This window comes from Nelumbo lutea, chromosome 6 (assembly GCF_056320005.1).
Source record: "Nelumbo lutea isolate HS-2025 chromosome 6, American lotus-T2T, whole genome shotgun sequence".
NCBI classification, from domain to species: Eukaryota; Viridiplantae; Streptophyta; class Magnoliopsida; order Proteales; family Nelumbonaceae; genus Nelumbo; species Nelumbo lutea.
In genome coordinates, this window is record NC_142689.1 from 24,617,219 (window position 1) to 24,644,078 (window position 26,860).

A 26,860-nucleotide genomic window follows, 5' to 3' on the forward strand; every position below is an offset into this window, starting at 1 on the left:
ATTTGAAGAGTTTGAACGAAGGTTTTTAAAACAGGACTGAATAGGGAATCATTTTAGGACCGATTTTTGAGTCAAACGGCCAGATTGTTCGGTCTGAAGGATGATTTGTTTTGATTAAAAAAATAAAAAAATAAAAAGTGGCCAAAAACTGTTATCCAGCCGGGTTGATGGTTCAACGGTTTGTTGACCAAATGAACGATTTTGGCAAAAAAAAACGATTTCAGAATTAAAAAGAACCGGTTTCCAGTTTTTCAGGTCTAAAAATACTGGTTTCAACTACAATGTAGACATGAATCCATTGAAAATTTAACAAATTCCCAATCCAGCTTTATCTAAGTTGCACCCCAATGGACCATGGGAATGGTTTCCTACACCTATGAACGTACTGTTCTAGCTTTCCATATTAAATAAGGATGAGGAATACATTCATAGTTAATCGGGTGTGTACTGTGTACATTCTTCATTGATTGATCCCATTACCGCATTTGGAAGTACTTTTTGGCCTAAACGGGTTTCGGAAAAAGTCATTTTCTGAAACAGGATTTTCGAAAAATAAAAGTACTTAATTAAATGTCTCCGACATCCAATTAATGGTGTCTTCCTCATTATGGTATTTAATTTTAATAATATCAGATATACTTTAGTAATGTCAAGTAGTTACTTGAACTATAATGTATGCTCTGTTCAATAGATTCTTATCCAGTGTCCCTCAATTAATTGGGTCTCTAGATATTAGTTCAGGCTAGCATGGCTACAACTTGACACATGGCTCAATTTAGAAGCATTGAATCCTTTAGAAAGATGCCACGTGGCATAAAAAGATAAATATCAGAGAAATGGGTGAGAAGTGGGGAAATCAGGATTTTAGGGTGTTGGAGTGGGGTGATGCTACTGTCTATGTGAAAAAGGTTTGACAATGGAATGCAAAGTATGGTCCCCCTGTACTATGAAGGACTAAAGCATGCTTAGGATTTATTTAATGCTCGTGAAGGTGTTGAGCGTCTGCATTGCAACACCACATGTGAGAATTGTTCTGAAGTGAACTGTGAAGCCAAGTTAATTGGATTATAGTTCACAATGCGACAACTCGTAATTACTTGGAGTAGAAAATGTGTCGACCCGGCCCAAACTCGGGCACATGATGATCCAACCAACTTCTGGGTACTGCAAATTTGCTGCAAACTTTGACCATACAATACAAGCTCCATCCAATCAGAGAGGGGAAACGATTGAACAGAGCGGTTGCTGAGGCTTTTTGTCTATATGTCTCAGCACAGTATTCATTTTCACAATGTACAGTCTTCTTCCTTGAATAATTGGAGGAGGATTTAGCAAAAGAAAATAATGCACCATGGAAAGATAAATCCAAACATTCGTTGTACTTGTGTTCTTCATGTGCCACGTCACATTTGTTGATCTTTTTCTCAACTGATATTGACCTTACCTTGGGCGAGATGGGAGTGAAAATGCGCTGTGTAGATTAATCCTGATTTACTTTTGCTATAGATTTGTCTTTGTCTTTGTTTGTTTGTACAAGTAAAATAGAAAGTTAGATGATGCAGTCTCCTATTTGTAGGAGGTAGGGTTATTCATATGAGAGGAATGGGGTAGGAAGTAAGGTTCAAAAAATCGTGCCAATAGCGATAATTTGAACCTTGGTAGGAAGTAAATGACGTGATTCATTTTGACTTACTTTTGTAAATATGTTTATCTAAAATTTATTTGGGTAAGCGAGATTCCAACCTTCTCCTATGATAAAGTTATTCGATTAAGAGAGACAGGGGAGAGTGTGGGTAATTGTTGCTTACCCACCTTCCATGAGGGTAACTGGGTAATTGACATATACTCTCTGGTATCTTCAATTATTGTGAAACCTGATATTGCGTCAAATGGACATGGGAATCATGGTCAATTTCTTACCCCCACTAAATACCGCCAAGTGAAGTACAAATGCAAATATGTGAGTGCAAAACTCTATACTTTGTATGCATTTACGCTGTACATATTTGCATTTATACTCTTTCCAAACTGAGCCTTAAGGTAAAAAGAAAATGCCAAAGTGGCCTAAAGTTTTAATATAAAATTTACGTTATCAATAAATAACGCAAATGAAATAAAGTAAATTTATTTGCACCAATGCAAAATTATGGTAGCGCAAAAAATTTGAGTGCAAAACTTGATTTTTTTTTTTGTTTCAAAATTTACCTTATTTTATTTGATTACAGCACAAATAGAGTAAAATAAGACCAATAAAATAATTAAAACCCAAAACAAAATAAAACGATAATTTGCATTATTTTCATTTGCACTCCCATACATTTGTATTGAAACAAATAAAATTGCACAGCAACCAAATCCAGCCAAAAGTGCAAATTTTGAAACAGATGCAAAACTGAACCCATGAACCATATGCAAGATGTGTTCATTTCAGATGTTCACTGTAAACAAAGAGAGCTTTGGTCTGACCATAGCACTGAAATAGAATTTAAGAGGGCTCCGTCTAAAGTCTTGAAATGGTGAAATAGTTTCTCAATAAAAAAAAATAAAACAAAAAATAAAAGGGTCCATTTGGGGACTGCTCTCGTGAAATCTACTGTAGATTCTCAAGGTTTTCTCAAAACAACCATATATATAAAGCGCTTAGGTTGCATTGGCATAGTTTCAGAGAATTAGTTCTCATGAATTCTGTGCTTCTAAGAATCAATATTAAGTTTCGATGTACGAATATTGTTGAAATTAAACCCTTTCTTTTAGGCTCAAATACATTCCTAGAATTAGTTTTTTGGAGCTAAAAAATGTAGCTCATCAATTTTCTGACTCAAAAAATAATTATCCTTCTAGGCTCGAAATAGTGATTTTCTGACTCAAAACTCATTCTTCAAATATTGAAGCAGGATTTTAGCCAAACATGACCTGATCGAAACACTGACGCCACTGCTTTTCAAACCAGCATGAAAATGAGAACCCCATAATCTACGGACTTCCCCATACACAGACTATATCAATACCAGTGATCGGTCAGACTGGTGTTTTGTGAAGATAGACGATCTGTAATTCATATTTGAAATACTTTCGCCAATCCTCTCACTGGGTGCAAACTAACAAACTATATATTAATAAGCTTCTAATTCTGAACTCAGATCACTTGTATAAACAAACTACTCACAAGCTTCTAATTCTGACAAATACCCACCACTTATTATAATCTGAACGCTTTCACTATTCAAAGCAAACAAACTACTCTTTACGTGGCCAAAGGCAGCAGTTTACGCAGCCAAATTGCCCCAACCTTAAGGAATGCTGCACAGCCAGTAAAACCAAATCAAATTGTTAAAAGCTACTCAAAATTAATTAAGGTCATGCCTGGGAATGCATCAAAATAAGTATTTATTTGGGCCATCAATCACTTATTAGTATTTGGAAAAATAAATTTAAAATGATTGTTTATTTTAAAAATAAAAACTTATTTTTTAAGCCCAAATTTTCAGATTTTTTTAAGTGTTTATACTTATTTAATTTATTTTCTTCCAAAACTATTCCTGATTGAATTTTAAAATGCCACTTATAAAATTATCCCTACTTGAATTTTATAAAAGTACTTTTATGAAAGCATTTTTAAGAAAGTATTTTTATGAAAGAACTTTTACAAAAGTACTTTTATTAAAGCACTTTATCAAAGTACATTTACAAAAGTACTTTCATAAGTGTACATTCTTAAAAGTGTTTTTATAAAAGTACTTTTGTAAAAGTGCTTTCATAAAAGTATTTTTATAAAGTATTTTCGTAAAAGCATTTTCATAAAAGTACTTTCATAAAATATTTTTATAAAAATACTTTCATAAAGTGTTTTTTTATAAAAATAATTTTAATAAAAGTGTTTTTAAAGGGTATATTTTAAAAATTTGAAATAAAATGAAGGACAAAATTGTCACAAATGCTTATTAGAGAAAAAATTTACCAAACACCCAATATAAAATAAGTACTTATTTTAAAAAATAAATATTTGAAAAAATTGAATGCCAAATGCAAATAAATGATTATTTAAATAAATAATTATTTTTAAACACTTATTTTTAACTTAAACACTCCCAAACATGGCCTAATCAGAGAGAAGGGGAGAGGGAGAGAGAGGTACTAGTTGCAGTTAGTGTTAGGATCAATGGTAAAGCCAAGAGAGATGCCGCAGAATCCAGGTAACGTAGCGATAGCTGTGGAATTTGGGTTGTAAGGACTTATGAGAGACATCAAGCATCTGCACACAGATTGGCGATTGTTGGTTGATGAGTCGGCCATGTGATCCAGCGCTAGAATGGAGTCGCAGCACGGTGATCCCGGGAAGGGGTCCGGCGAGCCGTAAGTGATGAAGTTGGTACAGGTGGAGACGAGCGTCGTCACTATCCCGCAGTCGATGGTTCCGGCCACCAGTGTGGCACATGATGAGAACAAGATCAGTGTTCCCATTAACCAAGCCTTACAAGCCTTACAGTTGCAGCTCTCCATATATCATCAACACACACAGACCCCTTCACACCACTTCAGCTATGCCGACCTAGCTCCGATCAAGTTATAGCTTCATCATTTTGAGGTTGTGTTAAATTTGTCTGAGTTGGTGTACCATGAACTATGTGTGCCCCTCATGAAGGTTGGATGACTTAACTTTAATTTCAAAGTTTTCAATTGATGCAATGAATTGGATTGGATTTGAAATGGGGTATATCAGAATTGGAAACATAATACAAATATTAAATCACACAAATGTTGGTCCAAATCTAAATCCACTAAAAGATGTTAGATATCCAACTCTGATCTTTGAGCAATTTAATAAATTATTAAAAGAAAAAAATAACAGTTTATATAAAATATCAGGTCAGACCGTCAGACAAATGTTGATCTAAATCCGAATCCACTAAAGATGTCAGATATTTCAATCTGAAAATTTTAATAAACTATTAAAAAAATATAAATATTTTTTCCAACTATTTTCATCATAAAATAAATGTTATATATATTTTTTGAAATATATATAGGCTGTCAGAGCCAATAACATTTTCAACGTTCCCATGTTAAGAGAATCTTAAGGCTTTAGCTTCACTACTGCAGCCAGAAGTCCTGCAGCTAATGTGAACTGTGAAGGACCTGATTCTTGCTCAACTCGTATGTATTTTAATTTTAGACGATGGTGGGTGGGTTCACTAATAAAAGAAAGGTAGAAAACCAAGCCAAAGATGGGCCATTAGTTATGCCAGGCCCAGGTCCATCCCGTAACCCAGATTTACAAGCCTAATCAGTAACCAACCTGTAGTCCAATACTATAGCTCAAGTTAGGGTGGGATGGGCTGGACCGAGCTGGGGTTGGCTTGTGGAGTGTGGCTGTTATTGCGTTATTGGCTTATTGGTTTTTGGCTACACTCGTAAGTCGTAACTCTGGTTATGCTTCCCTCCCAGTGGCCGGTCGTGGGCAATGTGCATGACACGTTAGCATGAGTATGGGGTAAAATGGTAATTAAGCCAATGTTCTTTTAATTGAAAAAGACGAATACGGTACTCTAAATAGGGTAACGTGCTATATGTAGGAAGCAGTAAACAGCCCAAACTTTGTCGGGGACATTTGATTTGACGGTTGTGTTTTGTAGATAGCAGGTATCGTGTTGTTAGTATCGTATCGTATCGGGTACAGTAGAAAAAATAAAAAAAAGCTAACCGCGCCTATACAGCCTTTCCATTTCCCCACTCCCTCGTCAGTGCTGAAACAGAGATAGAGAGAAGCTCCTTGTGATTAATTCGCTCCTCTGTCTTGGTGAACGACTGATGAGAGTGTGTGAGTGAGAGGGAGCTAGCGAGTTAGGTGAGACACTCAGACACCCCCTGGGGAACTTAAACTTTGTTATTCGAAATTCATACCTTCTGCATCTGTGATTAGTAATCACAGTGACGCATAGAAAAGGTTCACTTCGGTTCGGAAACCATTAGAAGCCCTAGGATTTCGGTGGAAGCCACGGGAATTGGGACTTTAATGCAAATCTGATCCGATCTGATTTCCTTCTAACACTAACAATGGGGCACTTGAATCTTCCATCTTCGAAGCGAAACTCTCGACAGTGGAGGCTTCTGGATCTCGTCTCCGCTGCTTTATTCGGTGCCGTGTTCGTTTTCTTCCTCCTCGTCTTTACTCCACTCGGTGATTCGCTAGCCGCCTCCGGACGTCAGACTCTTTCCATGGCCGATCCCCGCCAGAGGCAGAGGATGATTGCTTTGATTGAGGCTGGGCAGCAGCAAACTGTTGAAGCATGCCCTGCCGATGCAGTTGATTACATGCCCTGTGAGGATCCCAGAAGGAACAGTCAGCTTAGCCGAGAGATGAACTTCTACCGAGAACGTCACTGCCCATTGCCCGAAGAGACTCCCCTCTGCTTGATCCCTCCGCCCGATGGGTACCGGATCTCAGTGCAGTGGCCTGACAGCTTGCACAAGGTACATGATATCTTCTCTTTGTGGTTACGTGTCCCAGAGTTTAATACCGGTTTATGCACCCCGAACTCTAATGTCTTGCCTTTCTTCAAGAAACTTTTAATCTCTAAGTCCTTGGTTGTAGAATTCGGAAAGAACAATCAATCTTTGTTTTGTAATCAACAAATTTGGAGTATTTAGGGGAATTTTATCCTACGTTTTGTACTAGAGTATGATCTAATGGAGGCAGGAGGTATAACTGGAAAAAGCTCAGTTCGTGCATTTAGGACCTTCAATGTACCTCGTACGGGACATTATAGGAATTTAATGTTATAGGGTAGCATAACTGTTAGACATTATTGGAACTATCTGGCTGTGTTAGTAAAAAGTCTGTGAACTCTATGTCATGGCAAATCAAGATGTTTACACGCTAACTTACAGGCACTACTGTTTTAGCAAAATAATACTGCATCAATTTTCTTCCATTAAGCAGGAATAATTTTAAGATGCTAGATAAATGATTTCAACCTTATAGAAAGTGGATGCAGTTTTGTTATCTCAAAATAGCAACGGAGATCCTCGTTGTGCTTGCGTTCCACTCTAACGGGTCTTTAGTGGAATTTCTTAAGTGGGTAATTTTGTAACGATATATTTCCTCAAACTTGTGAGCTGTCTCTTACTAGTGTTTGGATTGTCTTTTCTGATCGTACTCTTTTGGTTCAGTTGGGGCTTGCTTTGTAGCTGGTCTGTTTGTTTCAGATTGTCTCGGGGATGTCTTTGTTGGGTTGTAGTCGTTGAGGGGGCTTATTATTTTCTGGGCCATTTTCCTTGTTTGGTGGGGTGAGTATGGGTGTTGACTGTGGAGTTAAATCGAGTGTTTTGGAGTTGATTTTGTTTGGTAGTGTTTTTTTTTTTTTTTTCCTTCCCTCAAGTGATTCCAGGCACCTTCCTTGTATTATTCTTGTTTTTCTTGTAATAAATTTTATTTTATTACAAAAAAATCTCTTACTAGTGTTGGATGAACTATGATGGTGCATTGCCAGGAGGGATGCACATTTAGCTGATGTGATTCTTCTATGGCTTCATTTTGATGGAAAGAAATAAGGTTCATATTTGTGAACAAATTTGTGCTATTTATTTCTTATGGTGAGAGATATAACTTATGGGCAAGAAGAACTGTGTCTCATGATCTATGCTCATATCTAAGATGGATGTTTGATGTTTCACATCATAGCCTTTTTTTGAACACCCCCTATCTAATTTGTCAGAATTACCATTCATCATATGTTTCATCTTGAGGAACCGATTGGCTAAAAGGCATTATTTGTCTGTAGTGTTAAGCCCAACATTTTTATGAGGAATGGGAGATCAAGCATTTTTGATTGTTTGGAACTTCCTTTAGAATTTGTTTCTTGAGTTCTCTAAAATTATTGTCTTACAACAAAGTTTGTAAGTGAAACAGAACTTTTATGTTTGTGAAGTGTCACTTAAAATAACGAGGGTACTGTACTTTGCTTTGTAAGAAATCTCTGAGGGTGTTGAGGAAGTAAAGATTTTTTGGGGGGTAATTCCAGCAACAGTGCTGTGGTCAGTTTGGAAAAAAAAGCAGTAGACTTTTTTAAGACAAGTTCAGCTCAGAAGATATATTTTTAAAAAGTAGTTGGATTAGAATATACTCATGGGTGGCGTCTAGGGGCAGATCTATGTAGAAGTCAATGTGGGCAATTTCCCGAACTGCAATTTGAAAAAGTTTTTACAGGTATGAAGAAATTTAATTTTCTTCACAATTGCCCCCGATAAAATAAAATAGTTTGGGGGTCAAATAAAACTTGGCTTCCTAATTGGGGTCCTTTTTTCATGGTTTTAAAAGGCCTAGGAGGCGAGGCCAGAGCTAGAGGCATATATTTGCCTGTCATGAGTGTTTATATAGGGGCAAAATAGAAATTTTAGAGAATTAAACAAACGTTAGAGCATGATTCGTTTGGTTTCATTGAACTTGTGACTGAGTTTGGGAGTTGAGAGTTCTTGAGACTGTAAGACTTATTCAGGATGCCACTTTGCTAGAGCTAGTTTCCCAGAGAAGAAAAATAGTAGGAAGAAACTTGATCAGATAGGAAAAGTAACAGGTAAGTCCAGTATCGCACTGTCATTTTGGCACCTGAACGGGCATTTTTCTAAAAGCTATTCTTTTATAGTAAGTCAAGTATCTTAATTGTTTTAGCATATTTTGAGTCCAAGTTTGGTTATGAAGTCTTCTTTCATTAAAATATGTTTTTTAGGAAGTTTGGGTCCTGTTAGGAGTTGTTACTCTTTTTGGTGATTTTACTATTTTGGAAAAGCTCAAATGTTGTGACTAAGTTGATGTTATGATAATACCTGCCCCCATTGATCAAAGGTCCTGGATCCGCCACTGGTGGCAACACACAGGTTTATTCAAGAATCAAGAATACCTTACAGCTCTTCTTTTGATCATAACAATCTTTTTGTATGAATTTTATGGAATAGTGTTTTTTTGGGGTGTACAAAGTTGATGCTTGCCTTGTCCAGTATCTTACTGTGCAAGGATTGTGTACATGTTTTGTTATTTAATGAAATACTTTACCTTTCTATCTAAAAAAAAGGCATATAAGGCATATAAGGAGTAATGTTTCAAAGCCACATGCACTCTAGAGAGAAGTTATTAGCCATGCTACGTAGATACAGCTAGTGCATGGCTGGACAAGATGTCTGATGCAGGACCAACCTAAAGAGCAGCTAACTAAGAAGGCTGAAATGGACCTAAGCAAGCTGGAAACAGGGTACAAATTCCTCAGCTTGTTAGTTTGAAACTTAGCTTTGATTTGCCCAATATAGTAGGCTGGACAGAACTTGAAGAGATTAAATAACCAATAGAACAAGTGAAAACAAATTTGATAAGTGGGTGAAGGTGATTTCAAATAGAGCTTACAGGTTTGTTAAATAAATTATAAATAGAAAAAGCTAGTGAGGATGACTGGTGTACTATAAAGAGCATTGCAGAAATTAAGTAAAAGAATGCCAAGGGAATGAAAGGAAAAGAGTGGAAAGTAAGGGGAAATGAAGAAATTGAGAAGCTAATCCAGTATTGCAAGAAGAACATAAAAGCAATAAGGAAAGCAAACCTATAATAATAAGGCTAAACTACCTGCAAGAGCAAACCATAATTTTGCAAGAGCAATTTAAATTAAGGATAAGTCCTAATGGAGTCAGGACCAAACCATAATTTTGCAAGAGCAATTTAAATTCATACATTCATTCATCAATCTCAAAAGAGCCTTTACAATGATATCAATTCAAAATTTCAAAAGTGTCTTGAGAATATTATTGAAATTTTCTGATATTTTGTTAAAGCAATTTAATTTTTTTGGAAATCTTCTCCTGAAAAAAAAAATGGGGATTCTGTGATTGGAAACTGGCTTACTATTTTGGATGTGATCACTTACTAAATTACTATAATTCCAAAAAAAAATGAAAAAAGACAAGAGGATCCTCAATTTGATCAAAACAGATGGTGACATAAGATAAAATCAAATGGCAAGTAAGGCTCCATTTTGCACCAATTTTGGGAAATTCTCATTCTCAGAAATTTTCAGAAAGGAATGAACTCTGGATTTTCCAGATTCTAAGAAACAATGTGGGCGTTTGGCACTTCCTATTTCTCAACATCCAGAAGGACCAGACTGATGTTTAGCCACCACACTTCTTTTTCTTTCTCTTCCTCCTTTGCTTTTTCTGCAACTCAACTGAGGAAACAAGCCTCTCTGATCCACCATCTCTCTCTCTCTCTCTCTCCCCCTCCCCCTGTTCTAACCCTGACCGCAGAATAAAGACCATAACATTTGAATCGTTTGTGGATCATCCATTGACAAAGGAGAAGATGGAGTCATTTTTCTCAGAAAGATTAAACAAAGGAGGAAATGGGAGTAGCTTTTACAGTTTTACTAGAAACGATTAGAAAAAGGATTTACCTGAGAGATCAAAGATAGATGAAAATGGGTGTCACCAATGGAGCTCTCGTGCATCATTGAACAAAGGGAGAGCCTTTGAGGATAGAATGAAGTAGACTGAGTAATGGAAGGGTTTTTTTTTTCCAAGCCAGGAGTATTTTTTATGCAAATGTACGCAAGTGTCCTCGCTTTCATGTGTAACTTGGGCATATAGTTTGCAACTTAAAAAGGATGTTGTGAGAATCCATCCTTGTAAGAAGTGATTTTTTTTCCACTTGTAAGAAATGTACTGAAAAATGTGTGTGTGTGTGTGTGTGTGTGTGTGTGTGTGTGTGTGTGTGTGTGTTTTGTATTCTGAATAGAATCTGATCTGAGGAAAAGGCACCACCCAAATGACATTCTCATCTGGAGAATTGATTCTCCGGAGTGATGCCAAACAGGGCATAAATGGCATATAGAAGAAGATGACTAAAGACTAAAAGGTGGAAGAGAGAGTTCCCTATCCGAGTGGCTCAATCTTTTCTTATTCAATATGTATAGTTGTTTACTGTGGTTTTTGAATATGGACTTGTACTGCTAACAGTTCATGATGTTTCATTAATAAATTCCATGTTTTTAGTGATGTTCTATAACTTCTTTTGATTTTCAAAATATTTTTAGTGAATATCCTCTTTTGTGCTTGGAAAAGTGTCCATCAATATCAAAATTGTGAACCCTGGTTATAATTTAGGAGTCCTCATTTCATTTTTCATTGCAGGCAGATAATGCTATTTATTGTTTTATCTGCATTGATACAGTGCAGAAGTTGTCATTACCATCTAAACTGGTATTTGAAGAAACAAATATATTATATTTCTCTCATTGAATTGATACATAATTCTCAGTATCACAGCTGCGTTTTTAAATGCAGGTATGGCACAGCAACATGCCGCATAATAAAATTGCTGACAGAAAAGGCCACCAGGGATGGATGAAGGAAGAAGGCCCATACTTTATATTCCCAGGTGGAGGTACAATGTTTCCTGATGGTGCTGTACAATATATTGAAAAGCTGGGACAATATATCCCCATAAGTGGAGGAGTTCTGAGGACAGCTCTGGATATGGGATGTGGGGTAGGATTCTTCTTTCATCACCTTGATCTTCTGTTGGTATTTGTATTTTCAGAGGTAGCATAATTCAATCTTCTGCAGGTTGCCAGCTTTGGGGGTTACCTACTTAAGGAAGATATTTTGACCCTGTCTTTTGCCCCAAGAGATTCACATAAAGCACAGATACAGTTTGCATTAGAAAGGGGTATACCAGCATTTGTTGCCATGCTTGGTACTCGCAGGTTACCCTTTCCTGCATACTCCTTTGATCTTGTTCACTGCTCTCGTTGTCTGATCCCATTTACTGCCTACAGTGAGTTTTTTCTTCTGATAATGTCTTCCTTCGCAATTGCTTGCAATGATATATATGTTTTTTCCTGATCAGCAATGAAATTTGGCTGCAGATGGAACATACTTTGTTGAAGTGGATCGGTTGCTTCAACCAGGAGGTTATTTGGTAATCTCTGGCCCTCCTGTACAATGGCCTAAACAAGATAAAGAATGGGCAGATCTCCAAGCTATAGCAAGAGCATTGTGTTATGAGCTGATCGTTGTGGATGGTAACACTGTCATTTGGAAAAAGCCTTCTGCTGATTCATGCACCCCTAGTCAAAATGAGTTTGGACTTGAATTGTGTAACGAGTCTGATGACCCAAATAATGCATGGTAAGATTCCTAGGTATTTATATAATTTTGCAGTGTGGTTTTGATTCACCCTTAGTTGCAGGACTAGGATCTTACCATCTCGGTTGCCATCCTGCCTTATAGACTTTCTCCTAATTAGTGACTGCATATTATGCATGTATTGATTGTATGTGAATAAACATTCAAGGAAACATATCATTGATAGATTCCACAAGAATATGTGACTTTTTTTTCAAACATCAACCATATATGTATGCGAATGATATGGAATTTCAATATATATATATATATATATATATATATATATATATATGTATGTATGTATGATTTATGCCTTCTTGTTTTATTTTCTGCATTTATTAATTATATACTATTCATCATATAATTGTTCATATATTTTCATATTTGATATGCTGACTTTTGTCCAAAAATTTTAAGTCACAAAAAACATGATGTTGCTTAAAACAATCTTTTGTGATGTATTAGGTTTGTTTAGTCATTTTTTTTTAATCTTGGAATAATAACCACACATTAACATTCCTTTTCTTTTTTATTTAATGAAAATTTCTCTTTATCCTTAAAAAAAATATTGTCAACTATGGTTTTGGTGGTTTTGGTTCAGCTCTTCTCAACATATCTGCTTCCTGAGTTGGAGTATGTCAGTGTCAGCACTTGTATCTGATTCCTGCTTTTTCCCCTCTCCTGCCCCCATCCCTGGCTCCCTGCTTCATATTAGGAATCATTTTTAACACGGAAAATCCTGAGCTATCTTGGTTACGGTTTCTGCTGATATTTTGCATCTTAACTTGTTTTCCCCTTTTTGAACTTAAGCTGGGACCCAGCCTTTAATATCAGTTGTCCAAGGCTACTTATCAAATAAATAAATAAATAAATCAGTTGTCCAAGACTTGGCTTATTTGCACTGGGGAAAGAGTTCAACCACATAACTTCATAGAATATAATGGAAATGCATGTCTGATCCGGATAACTTGGCAGGTACTTCAAGTTGAAGAATTGTGTGAGTAAGATGCCTACTCATGAAGGAGAATATGCTGTTGGGACCATTCCTAATTGGTCTGACAGGGTAACAAAAGCTCCTTCAAGAGTGAAACTTCTGAAAAATGGGGTTGCTGTGTTTGAGGCTGATACACGGCGTTGGGCAAGAAGGGTTGCATACTACAAGAAATCTCTCAACTTGAAGCTTGGGACTCCATCCATACGCAATGTTATGGACATGAATGCATTTTTTGGAGGCTTTGCAGCAGCATTGTTATCTGATCCTGTGTGGGTGATGAATGTTGTTCCTCCTTGGAAACCCTCTACACTTGGCATGATTTATGACAGAGGCCTGATTGGAATGTATCATGATTGGTAAGCAAATGTTACAAACAAATCTTTTTCTGACATAACAATTAACAAAATACTAATGGTGATATAAATCTGCCATATTCTCCGCAAGCCCTTCCATTTGTTTTCTCATGTTCATTTGAGCCATATATGTTGGTTGTTCCTTTAGAAACCAACTATTGTTTCATGTTCTTATAATATATTGATCAATGAAATTTAAGTGAATGAATTTGAAAATTGAAATCACCAAAGCAATTAAGTGAGCAGTGCTCCTTACATTACCAAAGCAATGAAATGTTTGTCTATTGTTAATAAAATAGGATCATCCTTGGTGAAAAAACTAGATATGGTTATATGGCAATGTACAAGAGTAGTGGTTCTCTATACAATATGAGAGGAGAGGAATGCTAGTGTCTTCAATTGGAAAGAATGTAGAAAAGAAGCAGTCATTGGAAGCATCACATGAAAGTTGTGCACTGGGTAAATGCAATGAACTGTTTTGGCCAATATATCATGGACACCATCTTTAGGATTGGCAGCTGGTGGTGACTTTGTTAATGCAAATAGGCAAATCACTTCAAGGAGGTTATAAAGGGGACTCCAAAGTTGCCATAGGCTGGTTGGAAAACAATAGTGCAATACAGCAGTTCAAGTTTATTACAAGGGGAATCAAATATTTGACTAGGGAGTTAGAGCCAACTTTCCATTGGGTTAGAATATCTGCAAACACTTTTCCAACCTTTGCATTGAGATAGATGCTTGGCATATTGTATATATTCTCATTCTTCTTATGATCTAATAAAACTCAACTGTTACCCATAAAAAAATGAACTAGACATGGTTTTTGCTGCATCAGGTCATTGATGGTGACCTTTCCTCTTCCTTATCTTGTAAAAGATCATATATATAATTCTATCTTGCCTAAGTAGCTAATGGTTAAAAAATTAATGAAAGAAGGCCTAGCATTGGAGAAGCTTGCATTTCTGAAGTGAAGTACTTTCTTACTGCTTCTGGCTTCTTTATGGCCTCATTTGATGGACGTAAACATGGATACAATGTACAAGCCTTCTTATAGGACTAAGAAGCTTATCACTTCTATGCACTTCATCAATGTGCTAACAGTTGGATTGGTGCTGATAGGTGTGAGCCTTTCTCAACATACCCTCGAACTTATGATCTCATTCATGTAACCAGCATTGAATCACTTGTGAAGCATCCTGGATCAGGCAAGAACAGGTACTGATGTAATCTCATCATCTACTGATTGCTTAATGCATATTTTAATTAGAATTTAGATTTGACAAATGCAAAATGATTTATGTTCTGTTGTAAAATTATTATATTATTTAATTGTATATGGTTGTTTAAAAGGCCATTACCCAATGTTGATCACAGATTTTTGTGGTCTTGAGAGGGGTGGGCTGGTTCATATGAACAAAAATTGCCCAGAAATGGTATTATGCACAATTGCATTTTGAGGAAAGCAAAAATATTATCCCTATTTATTAAAATAAATTTCCTAAAAAATGAGGGTATTTTCTTTCCTTTCATTGGAATGGATTGTACTAGGATTTAGAATAGGGAAAATCTATGGTACCAGAAAGACATGGTACTGGAAGAGCTTTGACCAATAAAAGCACCTCTGTGAATTTTGATGACCAATCAAAGCCTCTTTTATGGTACTGTTTGATTGGCTTTAAGTTATTCTGGTATGATAGTTGAACTCTTTAGACTAATATTACATTTTTCACTATTTGTGGTGAGGAAGGGGGAGAAATTCTCCAGAAATATGAGGTTAATTTTCACTTTTTTTTTTTCCTCTGATTGAATGCCTACTCTCATTGAGCCTGATGTATATAGATTTGGGAATGATCTCCTCCATGTTTGGGTTATAGGTGTAATTTAGTGGATTTGATGGTGGAGATTGATCGGATGTTGCGTCCTGAAGGAACAGTGGTTGTTCGAGATTCCCCTGAAGTCATTGACAAGGTGGGTCGGATTGCACGTGCAATAAGGTGGACTGCCAATATACATGAGCCAGAACCTGAATCAACTGGGAGGGAGAAGATTCTTGTAGCAACCAAGAAATTCTGGAAGCTACCTTCAGCTTCCCACTGACACAGCTTTCTGTTTTTCAAATCTTCAATCCCAAATCCCCTACCATCTCTTGTGAATCTAGCAAGTCATTGTCAATGATACTACAGAAGGAAGGAAAAGGAGAAAGGAGAGGAGAAGGAAATGCAGGTTTCTTATTGCCTCATGTTTTTGTTGATCTTTTTGGTTGCAAGGGCATCATTTTAGCTGCGTTCAGAATTGATTGTAAATTATATTCTGCTGTTTAGCCAAGCAAAATGATTGGCTATCTTCTTTTTCATTATCTAAGCCTATATATGCGGTCAGTTACATGAATATGAATCCTGTTTTGCCACTCTATTCTGTTCACTGCCATATCCATTGTTAAATAGGGCGTTCAAGCCATTTTCACCAGTCTGGCCCCTTAGGTTAAATTATTGACTGTCTATGTGCCAGGGGTAAGGATGCATGCATCTGTCTCTTCCCAGACCCCACATTGGTGAGAGGCTGGGAGCCTTGTGCACTGGGGCCTGGGCTGCCGCTGGCCATATAAATTGTTGGTCTCGAGGAGCTAATCTGCTGGAAAACGTGTTGATGCATTTTATTGTCTCATAATCTTGACTGTTCCATTAAAATGATAGCTGTAGCCTGTAGGTAGGTAAACTCATCTCATCCCATCTTAAATGTCGATGCACTTAAAAACAGGCTGTAGTAGCCGATTGACTCCTAGTTCAGTCTGAGGCGCCTCCCGAGTCCCAACTCCCAAAGATTCATAGAATGTGATTGAATTCTACGGCATTTCAGTTGGACAGGGCGTTGAGTCCATCTCATTTCAGTAGGCATCTTGATTGACGATATAGGTGTCTCGTCCTTGACTCGATTTATTTCTGTGAGCTGCGCAATTTCAATGATTGTTAGTACCGTTGGAGATCCGTAAATAAATCAGAATGAAAGGTTGGGGTGGCACACACTGAATCTTCATGTCATACCCGTTTGAAGAAGTACTTGTACAATTCAAGTTGTCGTGGGTCAAGCCGTCAAGGCGCAGATTGTGTCAAAATCTGTGGCTACTCAGCTTTTAGGGGGCGTTTGATATAATGGAATTGCATTTTGGGTTGATGTGAGAAATGTGTTGCCACGTAATACCCGGAATGTCATTTCAACCAGCAATTTATATTCTAGGTAGAAATAATAGATTGGTCAAAGGAGTAGATTAATGAAACTTGATGTTCTATATAGAAACCAGCGAGGGGTGCCCGTGCTGAATAGTTGGGAGAATAAAAATAAAGAAAAAAAATTGTGATATGTTATACCTTTTTTTCCTGTCCCTATAAATTCTTTCATTTTTATATAAAATACTGATATCAATAAAAAAAAAGAAAAACCCAATTTCAATCAACTTTCTTAATTTTTACTCTTTTTTGCATATATAAATTCAAAATGAATAGAATCAAAGTTGATATCCCCATGTTTCCTAAATATGGTTCAAGTTTCCAACACATAGTGGTACCAATGTACCACTATCCAATAATTTTGAACTTGCTCCTTTTTATTTTAAAAGATAAAAAGAACTTTGTATTAAGAGGAAATAGATTTCGTACATTGGTACCATGTACCAATGTACACGATACATTTCGGCCAATACGGGCCGATACGTATCAATATAATTCACGTGCCCACAAAAACATACTTGTAGCACATGGAACTCATGTCATTATGTATGTCATGAACCAAAATTATATTTTTTGTTCAGCCTAAAGCTCAAACCTGAGTCCCGATTAACTGAATTATGAATTTAAGAGATACAAAATTATATTTTATTGGCTCAAGATAAACCCACAAACCCAAACCACCAACTCAAAATTGAAATCACAAGTATACTTTCTAAAAATAGGCTTTTCAATAGACTGGTTGTCCTACAATATTAGATTAGAAGATAATTTTGATCCTTCCAAGTTCTAACAAACTCAAAATCTCTATTTAAAGGATCTTGATTGACCCAAAAGTGGATTTCTGTAACTATGACCCATGTGTAGATCCATATACTAATATATACCATCTACCATCATCATCATAACATATGACATGTGTTTTAACAGAACATTAGATATTAGATTATTATTAGACACCACTAAGTTACTTGTGCGAAAGCCAAAAATAATCTTAAGTCTCCAGCCTAAGGATTAAATTCTAAATCAAAAGCTTAATCAATCTACTGTATAGCTAAAAAAAAATCTACTGGACAGGAATCTATCCATATGTTACATCAGAGCATACATAACCAATTCTATAGGTCCATACAACTTGTATAGAGATGGATTTTCCAAAATATAATAATCGATAGTGTGCCTTCTACTTTTATTACACATCCATTTGTATATCTTCTTCCTTTTTCAAAGGAATTCCTAGTTGGATGCAGAATTCTGGTAGGCTAAACATTGTTTGTTGTTCACCCCCATTTGATAGAATTACTTCCTGGTTATTAGTTTTTGGTTTATCTATTCCTTGTTTCTTTTATTTGGATGAGGAAATGCAGAAAAGAGAAATAAACAAAAAACAGATAATGTATACGAGCATCTATTATAAGTAACAACGTATAGGATCATAATATGTTCCCCTTTGATGCATTCAAAAAGCTTAGATGTGTATCTTTGTCTGGAAAGATAATAAAAAGGATATATAATGAGTCACCATTGTAATCGTTGATAACGAGAGAGAGAGAGAGAGAGAGAGGTAAGAGAGTTAAAAGATTAGTTCTAAATGCAGGTTCATCTTGTAAACTAAAGAGAGGTATACAAATTTATACAAATTATAGGGAGTAACAAATAAAATAAATTAAAAAATTCAGAGATGGAAAGGAGAAAGAAGCCTTCTCATTGATTAGGTGGTGCCTTCGTTCAATGTGAGTTCCCATCCTTTGAATTAGAATAACTCTTCATGAAGTAACAATTGGATATTGTCGATGCCGCAAATATAAAAAATTCTTGAATGAATGTAAACAAAATATCTACATGCTCTACAAAGAAATGGATAGATCTTACTTTAAGAATAGATTATCCAAAACAAAAAAGTAACAAAATGAAAATTTTAAAAACATGATGTGATTATGAAGGGGATGCAGATAAAAATCTAGCACTAAAAGACCAAAACATTCCACTTACGACTCAATTAATCTACAATTACAACATCAGCCTTATATAACTTGCATTTGCTCTCCCTCATCCATCCTATGAATCTAAAACCCAATATAACAAAATGACAAATCCATAAACTTGATAGTCCAATAAGAAGTTATCGACATACAAATGCCTTTAGACTCAGAGAACCTCCCATGTTTTTCTAAGTGGTGAAAAAGCTCGTCACCATCACAAAGAAGAAGAAGATAAGGCAGAGCCCCTGTTTCAGCCACAAGCAAGAAGCAAAAAGAGAAAGAAATAAATAAAAACATGCCTATGCAGTAGAAAAATACCAATAAAGCAATAATAAAACTTTGACGAGCCTAAATTGTAATCTCACATAGAATTGAAAATCCAAAACCTCGAGGTAAAATCAAGACTTTGTATTCACTGATACAACAAGACTTTTGAAGAGGAATCCAGACGAAGCTACGAAACAAAAACAATTTAGAACAGGGGTCTTCTTGAATTCGTCCATTCCGCCACCGCAGCCCCTCTCTCCCCCTAAGTCTCCCTCTCTCTTCTTCTTCTTCTTTTTCCCCTCCCCTGTCCCGTAACTGCCACCACCACTGCAACGGTTACTCTCCCTCTCTCTCTCTCTCTCTACCTCTCTCTTTCATTCCCCTTCTTCTTCCTCAGTTCCACTCTCCCACAGTCTCCCTCTCTGCGTACCTTGTCCGTTAGGCTCAACCCGCCGATATGATTAGAAGAGCGAGTCTGACACTACAATTCCAAGCCCTCTCTCTCTCTCCCCCTCATTCCTCTTCTTCTTCCTCGGTTCCACATTCCCACTTTGTTTCCCTCTCCCCCTCTATCCCTCTCGCTCGCACACCGTCTCTCTCCCCCTCCGCTCCTCTCTCCCTCGATAATATCCCTTCCATTGCCACCTCTCTCTTCAAGTCTTCAGCTGTCAGTCACTAGTCTCGATCCCAACCTCTCCCCACACTATCTCTCTCCCTCTCGCTCCACCACTTTCCTGCTCCTCTCTCCTTCGATAATATCCCTTCGACTGCCACTTTTCTCTTCAGCTGTCTGTCAAGTCTCGATCCTAACCCCACTGTCAGTTGTCAGTCCTACCGGTCATCAACCATCAGTCCTCACAGCTCAAGAGTTAAATCGTTGAAGGAAAAAATCACGACAAGAATGAACTTCTATTAGCACGCAATCAAACTAGGGTACCCGTGGCCTAATGGATAAGGCGTCTGACTTCTAATCAGGCGATTGTGGGTTCGAGTCCCACCGGGTATGCATAAAGCTTTATCGTTATCATTGTGCTTTGGGTGAAATAATAATTAACTTTCAAGGAAACAGGTAATCCACCAGCATGGTTGGTGTCGTGGTGTAGTTGGTTATCACGTCACTTGTTTATTTTCCATTTTCTGCCATTCCCACTATTTTGTTTCAATTTCTTTTTCCAAATGGCAGAATTTATAAGAGTCTTGGCAGAAATCCTTTTAGAGACAAAACTCTAATGAGTTGTGATTATAAGATAGAGTTAAAGACATTGATTGTTTTCCATTTGGCCATTATGTTCAGGGGAGACCAGAAAAATCTATAAGCACAGAACGTCTAGACCAATACCTGGCAACTGATGGAGCTTCTAACAAGACCAGTGCTTCAACCTTAGATGCAGAACAAGGAGGGACACAGTTTGAACTGCTTTAATGAACACCTAAACCATTTCTAACAATCATCCTAATGCCAGCTTTAGAATTGCTAGATTTGCTTTCCAAACCCTTGTGATGAATGATGACCATGAAAGATTATCTTCAGGTTGCTATGAGTTGAATAAAGTTTTACATTCAGAATAAACAGCTACAAGTCCAAAATTGAAAACATATTGAATTGAAATTTTCTTATTGGTCTTTATTTAATCTTCCACATCTAGCTTTCAAATAAAATTCTAGATTCAAAATTGAAAAGAAAGCTTGAATTAAAATTTCCCTATTTCAACATGGCAAAACCTGTGGTGCATGAACTGCATGGGTAAGCAAAAAAACTTGAACCAATGATAACAATGATATATCACAGTTAGATCCAAGGTTTTTAAAACCGAATCAGGCAACAAACCGTTCAGGGGTTCGGTTCCTGGGTCGAATAGTCTATTCATTCGAACCGAATGGGCGGCCCTGACAAAAATAAAAATAAATAAATAAAAAACAGTTAAAAACTGTTGAATGATTCGACACCCGGGTCAGTAATTTGCTGACCAAATCAACAGTTTTTGACCAAAAGATGACTATGGGGTAAAACAAAACCGATCAGGTTAATGATTCATGGTTTTTCTGATCCGATCGTCCAGTTTTGAAAATCATGATTAGACCTATTCACGGGCCAAACTGCTTCAGGCTTAACCACAGAATACATTCAGCCCGAGCTCAAACCCATCCCTCATTTATTTATATTAAAAGACTTAAAAATCCAAAAATTATGAATGATCTCAATATGACATATATATACTATCAGGTTGAGCTCAGGCCAAACCAGCTCAGCTACTTGGCCATGAACAGGTCTAATCATGGTTTTAATAAAACGTATATAGACCGATGTCTTTGAAGTGATTCAATGTACAATAATCTAACATTCTTTTTTTCTCTTCGAAATCCCAACCCCATGCCACTGATATGAACATACTTGTAAAGGTCTATTTGGTAATTTTATTTTTTGATACCATTTGATAAGCTGAAGGGTGGAGAAGTTGATCAATATGCAAATTAACCTACTTCCCATTATTCTTTTACAAGTGTAGGGTTCGTGGAATAGGATTGGCTTAACAAAATAGCTGGTCAATACGATGTACTTCCCATTATTCTTTTACAAGTGTAGGGTTCGTGGAATGGGATTGGCTTAACGAAATAGCTGGTCAATACGATGTACTTCCCATTATTCTTTTACAAGTGTAGGGTTCGTGGAATAGGATATATTCAGTGTACAACCCATAACCCAGTCATCAAATCAACCGGGTCAAATTATTCTTGACCAAGTCAAGATTTTTTTACCATCTGACGGGTCTTTTGACTGAACCAAACCTAAAATTATGGCTTGGTGACACTTTGAACGGCGGGTTGAAAACATTGTCTCATTTACCCAGGTAAAAACTTTCCAACAAATGGATGAGGCCTAAAAGATTACAAAGATCGACTACAACACAAGGCATTCACAAATCACAATGATCTACTAAAAAGAATTATAAAAAAAAAAATAGAATACATCTCCATTCAATGTCAATTCTATGTGTATACACATGCTGGTAAAGAAATTGCCAGCAACAGCAACAAATATAGCTTACCACTCATGGTGTCCAAACGGAGGGAAAGCATCCTCGATTGAAAAACCATAACTAGGCATTTATTTACATGGCTGAAACCAAACTCAACACAAACAGAAAATGAAAAAATAAACATATGAATCAATCAATTATCACATTTCCATCTTGAGGTGGGGACACAACTCAGATAATGGCACCAACTGCAATGTTTGTTTCCGTTCTCTCCTTTAAACAACATTACCAGCCCAACTACAAATCTGCAATAAGAGATTCAGTCTCAGAACACCATGATTTCAATGATAAAGAATCCAACCCCTAAAGTAAAAATACATCACCCATAAACAATTTCAAAGTTCAGACTGGTAAAGCTTACCCGGCAATCAACAAAATGAGTGCAACCAACCATAAGACATATTGGTATGCTTTGTACTTTGATTTCACACGAGCATTGGCTGGAAGATTATGGCGTTCAATCCATCCAAACTGGGGGCGTAGCAGCAAAACAAAGCCGAGCAGAAAACCAGTCAAGAATCCTCCGATATGAGCAAAATTATCAACGTGAGGGAGTATCCCAACTGCCAAGTTGATGGCAACGATCACAACCAGTGTTAACAGTGCTGCGGCCTTCACAAAGAAGGAATGGCAAACAATTAAGTTAGAAGCCCTTTTTTTTTGGATAAATGTAAGAAGTTAGAAGCCATTAATAAAGCGAAACCCATGCTTGATCACGCATTTAATGAGAATACTGTTATCTAATGCACCTACAACCTTGGCAAGAATTTTGTAAACAAGAGTAAGCAACTAATCAATTACAATAAGGGGTATCATAGCAAAATTTTCTTTTGGTGTCTTTCTCTCTACCTCCCTCAACAAACTCACTTTTTATTCATAAAAAATTAATATGTTAAGGGAGTAGCAGATTCATTGGAACTAATGCCCAAAAAGAAGCTGTATATAATTTTAGGACTGATTAGAGGAAAAAACATCGGGATATAAACAACCGGGATATAACATGAATCCTCATACGATGGTTGTTTAGTCAATTAGAAAACAAAACCACCTGGGGATTTAACAAAGAGCGCCCACGGGGTTGTATTCAATACCATGAGAAACTTAGAAGGAAAATTTTCTAGCGAAATGTAAATTAGGTTGTTCGAGAATCATAAAATCATAAAAGAAGTGAGTTGAAGGTCTCACCTTGTTGGTATAAATAGACCAGTTTGTGACAAGTTCTGAGAGCATTGCTCCAAGGAGTCCAAACAGAGCACCGGAGGCACCAACAGATATATTATTGTTTTGAATGAAAAGGACAGAGAGAACACTCCCACCAAATCCAGACAAGAGGTAAATTAACCCAATCCGCACTGCAATAATCGTACCAAAGTAAATGTGAGAAATAGTCAAAGAATTACTAATACAACCGGAAGGCAGGTATAGTAGACAAAAAAATATACTAACTATATTAATAACAATAAACAACACACAGACTGAGATGATGGATGAAGAACTATTTAATGTGTCAATATCAAATATCTAATATCAAACCCTGTCTACACAAGCTTCACTGATGGGCCTTTTGTTTAGGGATTTTTGCATCTAAACCATTCCCCGATATGCCATTCAACTTTACATGATCCCCATATGTCTACAGAGCAACTGTATCATGGCCCTACATCTAAAAGCAATTATAACCATTACTTCAAATTATGATGTAACAAAATTACCCTCAAATCTATCAAATCAAAAAGGGAACAAAGACCATTACCTAATGTTGTTGGTCTCAACCTTCTGTTAATTTATTTACACATGGAAATGGATTCTGTTCCTTTATGAATTGAGGTGAATTAACTGAAGTTTTTGTCACTTCATTATTTAAACTAACAGTTTTAAGTTGCTTTTAACAGCAGGGAAATGGATGAAGTCAATCTGTAAAACATACAACTATCAATTGAGAAATATACAAAATCACTAAAAGCATAGGGGAATTGATGCAAAAACCATTTTTTATTTACATTACTGTACTAGAAGTTATAACTTAAAACTGAACATTAATGATATTGTATTAATTCATAAAATTAGCAATCAATTCCATTTAGCTTAAGTTGATGATAAATCAATGCTTACCAAACCCAAATTGTTGTTCAAGGCGGATTCCAATAAAAATGAGGCAAAACATGTTTGTAACTAGATGAATAACCCCTGCATGCAACCAGATACAACTAATAAGCCTCCATCCTTGATGTCCATGAACCACCTTGTACCACTGAAGAGCTCCCAGCTTCTCTAATCTGCCAAGAAGCATAAAATCAAATCTTAGTTCCCTCTTATTTACTTTTACACCCTTTTCATTTTACTCTTTCCATTAATGCACAACACAAAACAAAAAAAAATCATTTTTTAAACCTCATAACAGAAAGATCAGCAGTTTCTATGCTTGCTACTGCTCAGTTCCACAAACAAATAAGGCATCTATCTCTCTCAAGAGCAGAACAAACTACAAGGTCAAACTTGAATCAAGGGAAACTCCAAAAATATCAAAATTCAATGACACAAAAGAAGAAAGAAATGAAATTTCTTGTTCATGAATGACCCAATTTAGCATAAGAAACAGAAGTCCATATATTGTGTGCATGTTTATAACCGATGGAAAGGTAAATGCCATTTATGGAATTTTGTGTCTCTAACTTACTATAATATTTTATTAATTTGTCTACAGCAAGTCAAAAGAAATAAGTGGCAACCATGATCATATAATGCCTTTGAGAGTATATTGTTCAGGAGTCAAAACTAGTTGCAGAGGAATAGGGCATGATTCTCATCCTTCATTACATTGAATACCAAAGACAACAAAAAGAAATGTGCAAAATTTGCAGATTAAGTTAAAAGGATGCAGAAGAAACTACGTTTTTGTAGGTGCCCTGGTAGTAGGGGTAAAGATACAACAAACCTAAGGCAAAACATGCGCATAATTCCTTTGTCAAACCCAAGCACAGATTACATCAACAAGCACAAAGACCATAATTTCAAGTTACAGCCTAGCAAAGTTAAAGATTACTAATTGGTTCAAGTATTTCCTCGGATCTCAAAAGGTCAACAAGCCTAAAAATTCAATTTTGTACTTGATTTATAAACTATGAAACTTTGCATAATATTTGGGTATGAAACATCAATCCATTAAGAATAAAAGGGAACCTTCACAACCAGGCAGCACCCCTCTAATATGGAAGACCCATCTCTGAGTCCCAGGAACCCACAGAAGAAAAAAAAAATCAGGGAAATTAGAAGATCAAAGATGAAACAAGACGGAATTCAATAAAATCACTAGAAAGAATTCACAATTAAAGCAGTGGATTAAACCAACAACAAGTCAAATCAACAGGAAATTGCAAGGGATTGGGAAACATGGTTATTTAGTCGGTGAAGAACTACTTACGTTGAAGCAGAAGGACCGAAGAGGGGGTTCTCCTTGGTAGGCTGAAAGGAGAACCTGCCGAGAAACCTGGCGACACATTTCCCATCAAAGCCGAGATTTTTCTTAGGGCAATTATTTACAAACATGACTATTATGAACATAGCAATGTTGGCGACAAGAAAGGCGGGAATCAACCAAGAAATCCATTGCTTTTCAGGAGTATCTTGATAGTAAGAAGAGGAGTAATATGTTGGTGGAGGGCCGCCGTTGGCTCTGTTTTTGGCTCCTCCTCTTTCCAGATCTTCGCTCGCCATATCCGTTCACTATTCTTTCTCCAAATCGATCTCTTTTTCTGTCTTCTCTGACTCTGTTTATCTGGATATCTTCAAAGATTATACATAATAAGAAGGGAAATGAGTTGTGCGCGTATAGAGTAGAGAGAGAGAGAGGGAGAAGCAACGAGGGAGACTCGGTGTGGGGTTTTAATAATGGTGAAATCTAAATGAGCAAACCTCTTAATTCTGACTCTCCGAACGTGGCAGTTATGGATGACAGAAATCAGTGAAGAAGAGAGAAGAAGAGTTACCGAAGTGGTTGGGTGGGAGTGGGACTTTAGATAAAATTAATGGGGTGTTTGTGTTTGGTAAGAAACACTTTGACAATTGTAATTTGTTATGTTTCCGGAAGACACACTACCAAACCAATCATGTTCCGTTAGTTTTTCCAAATCCCTCAAAATCCGTCCCCATTTCATTGCTAGTATCTAGGCACTCCAAGAAACAGAAGAAAAAAAAAAAGGAATGGTCTTATTGTCCCCATTTTGTTTGGTACTCCATGAATGTTTCAGTTGAGTTCGGCTTCAATTGGGTCAGACAGAGAAAAAGAGATCTGTTGGAAGAATTGGGTTTGAATCCTTTGGGGGCAATTCAATTGTACTTGATTGTTCTTACAAGGGCAGTGCAATGAGCAGCAAAAAGTAAAATCCATGGGTGAATCGAGTTTGGTTGATTGTTGTCTGTGGGTTTCATTCTTTAGTTGTTCATATTTCTACTAAAAAATTTTTGGGTCCACCCACCAAACCCAAACCCAATTGAATTTTGTGATATAAGCTCCCAAGCATTTGCCCTTTTCAGTAGCAAAATGCAAATGGACCGACTGAGGTAGAACATCGGCTGTGGCCTAAGCTGTTAAGGGAATCAGAGTTTATTAGGCCTCTTTGGTTTTGCCTGTATCTCGTGAGATTACATTGATTAATCGAGTAATTGATCAATTTATTTATATTTTATATCATTATAATGGGTTTTTATAATAAACAAAATTTTCTAAGATATTAAAATTATTCTTTTATCAAAAACACTTGTTGAGGTAAATTCACTGGGCCTTTCGGCTAAACAGTATACCGATTACACAGAACGAAACAGAGTCTGACTCGTTGGA

At 36.6% G+C, this 26,860-nt stretch overlaps 3 protein-coding genes, 1 long non-coding RNA gene and 1 other non-coding gene across 5 annotated transcripts; 2 read left to right on the forward strand and 3 right to left on the reverse strand.

Annotated features, from left to right (window-relative positions):
- Window positions 1–4,134: 4,134 nt before the first annotated feature.
- LOC148847999 (Bifunctional inhibitor/lipid-transfer protein/seed storage 2S albumin superfamily protein) lies at window positions 4,135–4,544 on the reverse strand. The gene has a single exon (XM_088948281.1). It carries the CDS (start codon window positions 4,498–4,500, stop codon window positions 4,135–4,137), a length of 366 nt encoding a protein of 121 aa, XP_088804407.1. The 5' UTR covers window positions 4,501–4,544.
- A 1,117-nt stretch (window positions 4,545–5,661) lies between these two features.
- On the forward strand, window positions 5,662–15,922 carry LOC148848000 (putative pectin methyltransferase QUA3). Its single transcript, XM_088950560.1, has 7 exons — window positions 5,662–6,471; window positions 11,323–11,526; window positions 11,605–11,815; window positions 11,907–12,168; window positions 13,144–13,518; window positions 14,635–14,730; window positions 15,390–15,922. The coding sequence occupies exons 1-7, from the start codon at window positions 6,055–6,057 to the stop codon at window positions 15,610–15,612; spliced, it is 1,788 nt and encodes a 595-aa protein (XP_088806686.1). The 5' UTR covers window positions 5,662–6,054; the 3' UTR covers window positions 15,613–15,922.
- Window positions 15,923–18,575: 2,653 nt separating this feature from the next.
- On the reverse strand, window positions 18,576–19,736 carry LOC148848001 (uncharacterized). Its single transcript, XR_016100925.1, has 2 exons — window positions 19,084–19,736; window positions 18,576–18,963 (listed from the first exon to the last, which is right to left on the reverse strand). It is a non-coding gene; the product is annotated as an uncharacterized LOC148848001 (long non-coding RNA).
- A 182-nt stretch (window positions 19,737–19,918) lies between these two features.
- Window positions 19,919–19,991, forward strand: TRNAR-UCU (transfer RNA arginine (anticodon UCU)). Its single transcript has one exon. It is a non-coding gene; the product is annotated as a tRNA-Arg (tRNA).
- A 1,945-nt stretch (window positions 19,992–21,936) lies between these two features.
- Window positions 21,937–26,442, reverse strand: RBL2 (RHOMBOID-like 2). The gene is made up of 5 exons (XM_088949896.1): window positions 25,445–26,442; window positions 24,136–24,299; window positions 23,209–23,375; window positions 22,385–22,635; window positions 21,937–22,268 (listed from the first exon to the last, which is right to left on the reverse strand). Exons 1-5 carry the CDS (start codon window positions 25,735–25,737, stop codon window positions 22,157–22,159), a joined length of 987 nt encoding a protein of 328 aa, XP_088806022.1. The 5' UTR covers window positions 25,738–26,442; the 3' UTR covers window positions 21,937–22,156.
- Between the last annotated feature and the right edge of the window lie 418 nt (window positions 26,443–26,860).